The sequence below is a fragment of the Amblyomma maculatum genome, chromosome 3 (assembly GCF_055883805.1).
Source record: "Amblyomma maculatum isolate TAMU_Amacu chromosome 3, ASM5588380v1, whole genome shotgun sequence".
Lineage (NCBI taxonomy): Eukaryota > Metazoa > Arthropoda > Arachnida > Ixodida > Ixodidae > Amblyomma > Amblyomma maculatum.
Genome location: NC_139346.1, coordinates 69,378,177 through 69,389,992, shown reverse-complemented (window position 1 = coordinate 69,389,992; position 11,816 = coordinate 69,378,177). Strand labels below are relative to the sequence as shown.

The 11,816-nt window shown below is 48.2% G+C and overlaps 1 protein-coding gene across 1 annotated transcript in view; it reads left to right on the top strand.

Moving 5' to 3' along the window:
* Positions 1 to 178: 178 nt before the first annotated feature.
* The window catches only part of LOC146194933 (monocarboxylate transporter 6-like), a 32,584-nt gene continuing 20,946 nt past the window's right edge, over positions 179 to 11,816 (top strand). Inside the window, exon 1 of the mRNA XM_084596676.1 lies at positions 179 to 359. Coding sequence (XP_084452802.1) covers positions 179 to 359 — 181 coding nt within the window. The remainder of the gene's footprint in view (positions 360 to 11,816) is intronic.

The window sequence follows — 11,816 nt, the reverse complement described above, 5'->3', positions numbered from 1 at the left end:
CTGGAAGCTTAGCCAAAAATAGAATAAAACGCCTGTTTTGTTGGAGCACTGTGGCTTTGTATTCTAGCACCTGTTTCCTCTCTGACTTTGGGACGAGGGTAACGAAAAGCATGTAATAAATAACACAGACATTTTATTTTGCTCTATTCTCCTACAGCCGGTCCCACAGCGTATCAACATGCAAGAGACGGACCGGGATTGGCACGTAACCATTTTAGCTGCTGCCGCCTTCTTCTTCGGATCGGCGTCCATTCGCTCATCAGGTATCTTCTACCTGGGTATCATGGACGAGTTCCACGTGTGCCGGTCCACAGCTTCCTGGCCAGACACACTTATCGACGCCACATGTGAAATGGCAGGTGAGAGTCTTGCAGTAGTTTCATTTCGTATAGTGCTTATTTCTTACCGCTTATTGTTCTCGTACTTCGAGTTTGTGGCTGTTCAAAGGTTGTTTTTTTTACTTCTAGCATTTGGTCGCTTCCTGCTGCTGCGTTATATCGGCCCATCTTTTTTTTTCCACGCGCAAGAACCGTACTGTGTCTTTGTTTCCATTGAAGATCGGCTAACGTTTTACCCCTTCTATGGAATGGTATAGAAATGATAGGGTGCCTATAAGTTGTTGGACGTCATGTAATGCCGTGTTCATGAGTGTTCAAACATAAGGATCTGTGACCTAAGTATGTATAGAAACACTTGCCTTAGCAGGGAGTAAAATATATTGTTTCTTTATCAATTTTCCATTTCCTGTCCCAATGGCAGCGTATCGATAGCTACACAGGCCGTTATATGTGCGGCATGACTAACTGAATGAAAAACAATATTGAGAGATAAGAAAGAAGGATGTTCTAATTGGGTCAATATTCCTGGGCCTCAGCGGTTTCCGCGGCAATCTGTGCTCGTGTTACGAGAACCCTTTGGCCCTCTAGTGAAAAGCTATCCCAGGTAGCACAGAATGTGGGGCCCCAGTAGGTCCTATGTAGGCAAGTGGGGCTGGGGCAACCACTATAAAACCTGCATCGGTCCCCGATGGGGCAAATGTGGGCAAGTCCCATTTGGGCTTGCCCATGTTCCTGCTGCATGGATCCCATAGCGGTGTTGCTCGGGCTAATGCAGAGCACATTAATGCATCCAGACCACAAGGGTCCTTTTTCGGAGATTTAAGGGCAATCCAACCTAAATGTGGGCTCTTTATGGGAAAGCCTTCATAGATCCGAAATGAGGCCGCCCTCTAAAAATCTTTGTGGGACCAACATCGGCCGTACAGTGGGAGAAAAGAAACGGACATGCCCACATACTGCCCCAATCGGCCCCTTGTAGGTTACTTGAGGGTAGGTGCATTATGAATAAGAACTCAATTTGGGCAAGCCCTCATGAAGTCCAAATGAGGGAGCCTTAGCTAAATCGCTGTAGGTACCACGTAGTCTATAATGGGGCTCGAAGGCAGGCGTGCCCGCATGGTACCGAAATTGGTCCCTTGTGGGAAATTTGAAGGTACGTGCAACCACAGGTGGGCTCTAGGTTCATAAACAACACCCAGCCCAATTGGGGCTGCCAGCACAAAACTGCTTTACATACCACATGGGCCGTAATGGGGCTGGAAGGCGGGCCGGCCCACATGATACCAAAATCGGTCCCTTGTGGGGAATTTGAAGGCACGTGCAACAGCGAGTGGGCTTTAGGTTCAAAAACAACACCCAGCCCAATTGGGGCTGGCCACACAAACCCGCTGTAGCTCCCACATCGGCCGCAATGGGGCTAGAAGGCTTACGTGCAATTGTGTAATGATTCTTTCCAACCTTTATTTGTATTTGATGTCGCCCTATAATATTATTATAGATGATTTGTATAACAGTTGTTGCCATGTTTAGTCGGTTGGAAATACTACGTTGCTTTAGTTCTCGCGCTCATGCAAATTGCGCTAAAAATACTAAAACATACTGATTGTTAATAGTTCCTCCTAATATGGTGGCAGTGGATAGCCTGCAACACTCAGCACAATATTACTGTTCGGAACACAAATCTCCATAGCCTGAACAAGATGCACACGAAGTCATTTAGGCTAGATTAATGTTATGAATCATTGTAAAATTTATATTGTGGCTGTTTAGAAAGGGCAGCCATGCATAAAATAATTACTTATGTGCATAATTAATGATTAGGAAAATTTGGACAGGGCTTCCCATAAATTTCCTGCGTCGGACCCCTATGAGAATAATGTGGGCAAGCTCAAGTGCGGCTTGCGCTATAGAACCCGCATCGGTCCTATGTCATTATCTGAGGGGTTAACCGAAATAAAAAAAAAATGTTCATCCAGAGCGGCTGCCCGAATCTGTCCAAAGTAGGACCATCGGGGGGAGCTGGCGGGATGTGCCCTTTTGGCAATGCGGGAAAAAGGTGGGCAGCCCCGCAAGGCCTGCCTGCACCGGTCCCTTGTGGGGCCCATCGCGGGGCTTTGTCGACAACCCCCTTCAGGCCTACGTCGGCCCCTTTTGCAGTACCCACATTGAGCCCACCGGGGCTATCCTGCATTGCTTACATCGGACCCACCAGAGGCCCCCCTTCAAAGCCCACTTTGGGCTACCTGGTATGCTTGAAGGACGCTTCCTTCAGCCCTTGCGACATCTAGGCGATACTTGTGTGCTACTATATGTCGTTTCTACATTAGTAATATGAACAATTTCTGACCCCCCCCCATCCCATTCTATGAAATAAAATCACTTCGAAAGCCAAGACCTCCTTATGCTTCAGGCTGTGCATTTTATGAAACGTCATTATTTGAGAACAGTGAAAACATAAAAGCATAAAGCAAGCAAAATTAACCAATTAAAAATAGAACCACTAAGAAATTGTTTACAGTAAGAAATGTCTCTTTCCTTAGCGTGCCCTGCTTAAACGACTAGCATCTATTGGCTAACCGACATCCATGTATGAATTATTGAGAACTGTTTCTCCTTTCTCTTTCAAAGAATAATAATGCTGGAAAAATAGACCAACACATTGCTTTAAACCCTTGTCAGCGAGATCTTTGTCACAAGAATTTTTTCTCTATTTTCAAGTCTGCCTTTCTCCTTATCGCTTTTAATTTTCAAGCAAAAGCGGGATGTTTTTAAAATATTTTTGTCCAAATGCTAAAGGAAATAATGTAAGCTTTGTGTGCTTTTCAAACATTTGCTTTAAATTTACCGTACGGTCACACCTAGTGTTGAACCTTTAGCGCAACGGCCACTGAATGGGCTGCGTTTTTTAAACTTATTCTGATGCTACTGTGAGATTCTGAAACATATTTTTGTCAGTATATTGACTGAGGTGGTGTAAACTTGAAATGCACAGTAAACGTTTGCTCTGAAAATTGCCCTCGCTGAGAGCATTAATAAGGCGGCCGTTGAAAACCGTTGGGGCGCTTTTTCATAATAAATAGCAAAAGGTTTAGGCCTTGCGTAGTGCGGATATATGGATTTTGCGTTCAGCTTTGCAGTGTGGTAAGCGGCCACACTGTAAAACAAGTTTCAGAAACATTTCCCATCTTTATGGCTATAGAGGAACGCTATGGGTGCATTTCGTACCAGCGTGCATGCAGTCGACTTGTACTGCACCTGCGGGCAGTGCAAGTTTTACCAGCCGATGTTTGGAATCATACAGCAAAGTATTGATTCGGCTCAGCCCGCGAACAAAATGATTGTCAGTCTCTGTGTATATCGAGTCTAAGGTCACGGCTCTTCCGAACAGCTCCTAGGAACTGCCGCATGTAGTTTATTGAGGTTAATTTTCATAGACCTTGAACAAATTCCGGTCGCGGCAGTCACTTTTCGATGGAGGCGAAAAGCCGCTCGTGTGCTGTGCGATGTCAGTGTACGGTAAAGAACACTAGGTGATCGTAATTTGCGGAGCCCTCCATTACAAAGCCTCTGATAGCCCGAGTCGCTTTGGGACTTTATTCACCCATAACTGAAGCCAGAACAAAATAATCTCTCTAAAGTGAGCCCACGTAATTTTTTTTTCATCTGTATTTCGCCGATAGTGTGAAGTACCGGCGCAATGCTGTTACCCTATTATTGAGCACTCATACTGTCAGAGAAAGGAGCGACAAGTGAAAGCGACGAGTGTTAACAAGAATATAATAAAAAGCCTTGCCCAAGATTTGGAAGTCTCTAAAATCAATGAGCAATCTCCTATATAAAATACCATCTCCTTGAATATAGACTTGCAGCACTCCTAAATGTGTTAAGTCAGGTACACGTACTACTAAAGTGGGGCCGTTTAGTGAAAAGTATAAAATAAAATTGTAGCTTGTAAGTTCTGCGCACCTAACAGACAAGTTATTCAGACCAGTAATTCAGGACGAGCCAGCGGAACAACCATCAGGGCATCAAGTACAACAGGTAATCCTTAGATGGATATTGTTGTACTATAGAGAAAAATAGAATCCAGGATGCGACATCGATGGTCGGAGCAACGATAAATGCACAGCTGCGCTCTCTAACAATGGCTCACCAGATTCGAGATCAAGAAGAAGCGCTTGCGCGTCTTAGCTCCCGTGCTAGCTTATACTACGTGGCGTCTTTGATTGCGTTGCTTTTCGCTCAGAAACGTTATGCAAGGTGTTGGTATAGTGAGAGACTGCTGAAAGAATTTGTATTTGCTGCTGCGCTGTGTGACACGACACATGCCGTGGCTTTCACTGAGCGAACGCGACACACTCTCTAGCAAGCGTGCATTCAGTGGCAAGCTCCATATATTCCACGTCAGTGAATTTCCCACAAAACATAAAGCTAAATAAAAAGTACTCAGTTGAAGCTAAGCAAATTTTGCGACAGCTTAGTGCGCCCACTTGTGACGGGAATCGAAAATCTACATCAATATTTTGCCGCGTGAACTGAATCCCTTAAGATTGAAGGGAGATCTCCTACGAAAACCAGTGAAGAACAAAGAATGGAGCCCTCCATCACATTCGCCGGAGCGAGATCTTCTGTTTTGCACCTGATTCGCGGTACAGTGTATTCTCCGGCGAGGATTCTTGTGTTCCGCGCACGCGCTGCGGCAACAGCCCCTGCCACAGCGATGGCACCTGTGGTCCCATCTCGTTTTGCCGCCTGAAACTGGATGCAGCTTGCCAGGCACAGATGACCACGTTTCAGCCGCTAGCACTTCGTTTGTATACACTTACACTGTGGCTAGTTTTCTAACACACCTCAGCCCTTGTAGCCGAGAGCAGAGGTCGAGGACACACGTATTTAAGCTGAACACTATATTGTCCTTATTCTGTGCCTTCCAAGGCATAACTATGTAATTCTACATGAAGGACAGTAAGCAGCAGTCCAAAACAAACTACACTGTTAACGCGCATAGCTGGATGAAACGTATGTAACGCCCATGAACGTACCGCGATGGGCACAGCATGCATTCTTTCTGTCTTCGGACAAGACCCAGCTTCCAACGAACCGTTCTCTCGGCAACCATGCTGCCGCTTTCGAGGCGCGCCTTCTTGCTCGCCACCTGTAACGTGTGACCACTAGAGCGGTAGCCGGAGAGCGAGAACCTGACACCTGGTTAAGGGCCTGAGAAGGGCGCCCCAACGCACGGGCAGCCGCGCCGCATCTACGGGCGCTATTGTCATTATGGTAGGCGCTTTTTAGGTGATGTGGAAAAGAATGGGATATATACTGCGAAGCAGCCGTCTTAGGTGCGGTTACTTGTTTTTTTACGATAGTACATAGTATCGCTTAGCTCTTGTTTTGCGCGCTAACCAGATGAAGACGAGTACCCTAGTCGAAACGTTTGCTCGGCTTGAGAACTTAGGTTCTCCCTCAACCCTTGTTCAGTGCTCTTTCATACTAGCTTCGAAGGTTATTCACACTCACGTTTGACTTTGAGTCACCTGAGCGAGCCTAAGATCACATCCTTCCATGGCCCAGCCCGCTTGTTCGTGTCCTCAGTTCCTTGCACTATGCGGATAGACTATAGATATCTTTTATTAATGGAAAGCCAGGAAGCCTAGTGTAAGGTCGCCAATTGCGCATGTTTGTTCTGGTTATGTTTTTCTTCTTTTTTTGCGGTTTTGAAGAGTCCCGCAAGGCGCGTGGACGGAGCACCGTCCATACCCAAGGGGGCTCGTTTTCTTGTTTTTGTTTTCGGTTCGGAGGTGCGGCTGCCCGCGCGCTCGTCGCAAACCTAGCTTTGAATTCTTGTTTGAGAGATTTTTTCAGTGTAATCTGTTCCTGCGAGACTTGCTTTTAAGAGCCCTCGCTCGCTCTATGTCGGGCCAGTTAGAGCGCGCCACTCCAAAAGCCCTCGGCGGACCCCTTACGGCGCTTGTTGGGTGTCTGTATACGTTGTGTGTATTTGTAGCGCAAAGCTACAATACGCGGGTCAGAGCCGAGTTTCGCGTAAATGTGCGCCGACTATTATGCGCCTGCGCGAAAGCCGCGTGACGTCACGAGAGGCGCAGGTGCGTCGCCTCCTCGCCACAGCCGGTGCGCGCTCCTCGCCGCCGCCTATGTGCGCTCCTCTCCAACGCGTGACCTTTAGCCGGAGCCATGTTTACGACAGTAGCGCCACGCGATACTGCGCATGCTTTATGCTACGTATAGCCATGCATAGCAGTGCTAAACCACTGCCAATTATTTTTTTTATGTGTGATGGCCTGCCTTGTCGTAAATCTCGCGCATGCACATCCGCGAGAGTTGCATTGGGCTTGATGACATACCGTGGCGCAACCTTTTGTTAGCGCCCGCGTGACGAACTTAGTGAGATAACTCGCCTTGAACGGCATCTGTGGGATGCTCTCCTAGGCAGTTCAATGGCACGTTAACATTACATTCATTTATTTCGTTATTATAGACCTCGGTCTGGGCTTGTATAAGCTTATTTTGAGGTATTAGACCCACTCATTCGGCAAGAAACCACTTCATCGAATCAGAGTTATTGAAGTTGGCGAGCTTTACATACGACGACGCGCACTGGCTGCAGCATTGGTGCTGTTATAAAAAAATAGAGCTGAAGCTGCCACACAACCATTCAGAACTAAACGACCACTGAACAGGTAATATGATTCCTCTGCAAGAGCAGAGGACTGTCAGGAGCCTGACAGAGGCCGAGCGCCTTCGTATAGCGCATGCGGAAGCGGCATCGTTCGCCTGCTCCCTTGAACCAGAGAAATTCGACTGTGGGGATCACATGGAATAATGTTTTTACAAATGTGAAGATGTGCATTCCCCGCAGCGTATTCGTGCGCAGTGAATACCATCGTTGGCACTTTTGGTTAGAGCGGATATTTGTCTTCCCCGCGCACAGTAACCTATTTTTCTTAACGCACACCTTACTCGATCAGCACATCACGACATCTATGCCCTTCTTTATCGATCGTTTATTCAAGGACTCTGTCATTTGAAACTACTATAGCGCTGGAGACGCTGCCTGAGGCAACTAACCATTCATAACACTGCCCGAGGTGGCAGAATCTTCTAGTTCACTTCAGTGAAACTTCCGTGTTAACGCGTTCGTTTAGAATAATTTGAGACCTTCTGGCTTTCGCATGATCCTTCCTTTCTTTGCGAGCGTGCTGCTCCATGAAGATGCCACCATCTTTCCCATCCTTCCAACAATATCGTCAGCTTCACAAGTGACAAGCGCCAATTCAAACGCACGCGCCGTTTCTTATGCCGCTCACCGAACTGTTCAGCGCCAACTGCATGGACGAAATCTTCTCGCTGAAATCTCCGCTGCGCACATCATGAGAATGATCACTCACTTGTTTGCCCATTCAAATCTTGATTAAAGGAGTTTCTATGAGCTTATGTTCCGGGCAAGTATGGGAGCTTACGCTGGGTTTCCTCGCTTAAGGCCGAATACATGCAGCGTTTTTTCCTATGATTTTCACGCGTCGAAACCTGCCGTGCCGACGCGACTGCCAGCTCGAGATAGTACATGGAACGACGAAGCGGCACGGGCGCCGCCGCGGATGACTCGATGCGAAAGCAAATACATCAGCGACTGGAAATAACCGCGATGCGAAGTGCATGAGAGACGCGACGCTGTCCCTTGTGTTAAAATTGTGAAAGGGCTCATTCCAACGCGACTGTGCTAAAAGTAGAAAACATACACAGGTCGCCCAAGGATTTGGCTTGCTCGGATGAACGAAGATACCTCGGAATGCCCGCTCGGATACCAGCGGTACTGTTGTTTTTTTTTTATTATTATTTTTACAAATTTCGCTTCAGGAAGAGAACAAATACATTACCGTAGGAGAGTAGGTCGTATACTGACAAAAAAAGCGACATTCCGTGCTTGATTAGGCGTTTATTTTTACGATAATCACATTTCTGCAGCCAAACTGGCGCACACTTCGTCAGTCATAGCGGCCATGTTAACAGCGGCCGCTCAAACCGGAAATGCCAGCTTTCTGTGCCCCTATTGGCTCGCGTCTGCAATAGCTTCCGATTCGAGAAGATGCAGCGCCGCCCGCGCGTCAAATATTTGGCAGGGCCAGATCGGCGGCGGCGCGCGTTTTTTCCGACGCCGGGCATCGAGTGCGCGTTGCCGGGCGTAAAATGCCGGCTTGACGCAGCAAAAACGCTCCATGTATTCCGGCCTTCACCTCCGCGTACAGAGCAGTAACGGACCGTAGCAACAACTTAAATAAACCTCGGGAACCTCAGTAACGCTACAAGATCAAAAATTGTAAAGCTGGCACACTTTATTTGCCAAAACTACATAAATAAACGCGACTATTACTTGAAACGCGCAAATTCAATCGAGCGTCTGCTTCAGCAGCAGTAAGAGGACTCACGTGACCCTACTTACTCTCCTAGGTCGACACTAGCGCCGTTCGCTCCACTGGTGGCGCTCGCGCCCAATATCAGTGGTGGAACAGCCGGAGTATAGATGCTACGGAAAACTCGATCCTGGCTACAGTGTGGATTCCGCCAAACTGTGTGAACGGCGGCAGAGGGGCACCAAGGATGGTTTATTGGAAGAGGGACTGAGCGACAAACACGAGTTGCGGGGGTAGCAAGGGAGAGAACTGACGTTCTCCCGTGTGCTCGCTTGGGACAATAGACTATCCCGGGCCGGAGGGCGACCCTACACAGTGTGCCTCATCTGTTTATTTCAATTGTGCTGTACAGTTCATCTCCTTATCAATTCTTTTATTTAAATTACAACGATTTCTTCGCCGAATCAAGGAGATGAGATGGCACCTACAATAACAATGACAAGAAAGAAAAAACTTCACAGACTAACGAAAAAAGTTTACTCCTATCAAATATATCCACTTTAAACATGATCTTAATGACCGTCATTGGATAAGAAAATTTAATTGCTTCATCAGACAAGTTATCAGAATGATCCCTGATACAAGTTGCTGCCGCGTTATGAGCATAGGAACCCTCCGTATTTTTGGTTGTAAGCATATCTTAATGTCGGAAAGAACACCTTGGTGTAAGAAATTCAAATGCCTGTCAATTCTCAAGAAAACGCTATTTTTCCTCATAATGACATGTTGACTGGCAGACATGAAGATTTACTTAATTAATAACATAAGCGAAAATTGCATTAGCAATATTCCGGCTTGTCTGAGGAAAGAAGTGGACATTTCGCCTCCCATGTGTCACACACGTAATCATCCAGGTTCTGATTGCTTTGTTTTCCGCTATCGCTCTCTATTAGCATGTATATATATATTGCCACCTGGTGTCCCAGATGTTTTTAGGTGGCACCTGGAAGAAAAGGACGCCGAAGTTGTCTCGCGTGCTGTGCGCGGAACTTTGCCTGCTGGTGGAGCTTCGTCCCGTCGCCTTAGTCATATCTAGCCCTGTTGTCCGTGACATATTTTGGTGGAGGTGCTGGGTATCGATCCCAGTACCTCTCGCACCACTTCACGGATTTCCCATCGACATGCGTTGCCCTCCAATAGGCCAAATACCCCGGGAGATTGAAGACTACTTAGCGCAGCAGCCCATTGCGCCAACTTCTCAGCGGCAGTCACGATCCACGTCCCCACGCCGACCATCGCCGCAGCGCGGGCCATCCTGGACGGCGCAGCGACGCTCGCCAAGTCCCCACCGGGAAAACTAAAGACAGCGACCTCCGGGGGCGAGGCCGCTTGCAATCGACGTGACGAAGACCCCCTGACAAGGAGACCTGTGAGCGATCTGAATTTTACGGCACCGACGACAGTTCCTACGCATGAACATCGACTCTCGCTGGACATACCCGTGCTTCTAGACGGCCATAAGGTTAGCACATTGGTGGACACTGGCGCGGATTTTTCGATTATAAGCGGGAAGCTAGCAGCGCTTCTAAAAAAAGTCACGACACCATGGTCGGGCACGCAGATTCGCACCGCAGGCGGACATGTCGTAACTCCTAGTGGCCTGTGCATGGCACGAGTTCAAATTCGCAGCTCCACGTTTATTGTAAGCTGCCTCGTTATACCTGACTGCTCCCGTGACGTTATCCTTGGGGTTGATTTTCTCCGGAAGTATGGAGCTATTATCGATCTCCGAAAGCGCACAGTGACATTTTCAACCGAGAAAGCTGCTGATACTGGCGTCAAGAATCGCCAACGCCGCGCCGCCCTTCGAATTTCCGCCGAGAGCGTTTTGATTCCGCCACGCGCCAGTGTTTTTGTGACTGTTACTTGCGACAAACTGCGTGACGGGCATGCGGTCGCGGAAGGCAACCAGTCACTTTTGCTCACCCACGGCATCTGTACAGCGCGCAGCCTCATCCATCTCCGCGACGGCCGGTCTGATCTCCTGGTGACTAACTTCACCAACGAACCCCGGAATCTTTTTCGTGCTACTGCCATCGCGTTTGCTGACTCCTTAGCGGATGTTTCTGAATGTTTTACGTTTGGGGCTGTTAGCACTGTGCAGCCCCCACTTGACCGTCTTGATATTAGTCCGGATCTCTCGGACACACAGAATCGTGAGCTACGTGCCCTCCTACTAGAGTTCAGCTCTTGCTTTGCGTCCTCATCGAAAGTACGGCAAACGCCTCTCGTGAAGCACCGCATCATTACTCCTGACGACGCCCGCCCTATCCGCCAGCAGCCGTACCGTATCTCAACGACGGAACGTGAAGCGATTCAGACACAAGTTCAGGAGATGCTTTGTGATGGTGTCATACAACCATCCAACAGCCCGTGGTCATCCCTTGTCGTGCTGGTAAAGAAAAAAGATGGGACCCTTCGCTTCTGTGTCGATTATCGAAAGCTGAATGCCATCACTAAAAAAGACGTCTACCCGCTGCCCCGTATCGACGATTCGCTCGACAAGCTTCGTCGCGCCCAGTACTTCTCCTCCATTGACTTGAAGAGTGGGTACTGGCAGATTGAGGTTGATGAGCGGGACCGCGAAAAAACAGCTTTTGTCACCCCAGATGGACTGTACGAGTTCAAAGTGCTGCCTTTTGGCCTATGTTCAGCGCCGGCAACTTTTCAGCGCATGATGGACACCGTCCTCGCCGGCCTCAAATGGCAAATCTGCTTAGTCTATCTCGACGACGTTGTCGTATTCTCTGAAACCTTTGAAGAACACCTCGAACGCCTGCGCGCAGTATTAGATGCCCTCCAGTCAGCTGACTTGACGCTCAAGCCCGAGAAGTGCCACTTTGGCTACAAAGAGTTGAAGTTTCTTGGTCACCTTGTGAGTGCCGCAGGCGTTAGGCCAGACCCCGACAAGACTGCTGCTGTCGCCAAATTTTCCGTTCCTGCAAACAAGAGAAGTTTGAAACGCTTCCTGGGCCTCTGCACGTACTACCGCCGATTCATCGCTGATTTTTCCAAAGTTGCCGCCCCCCTGACTCGCCTCACGCGC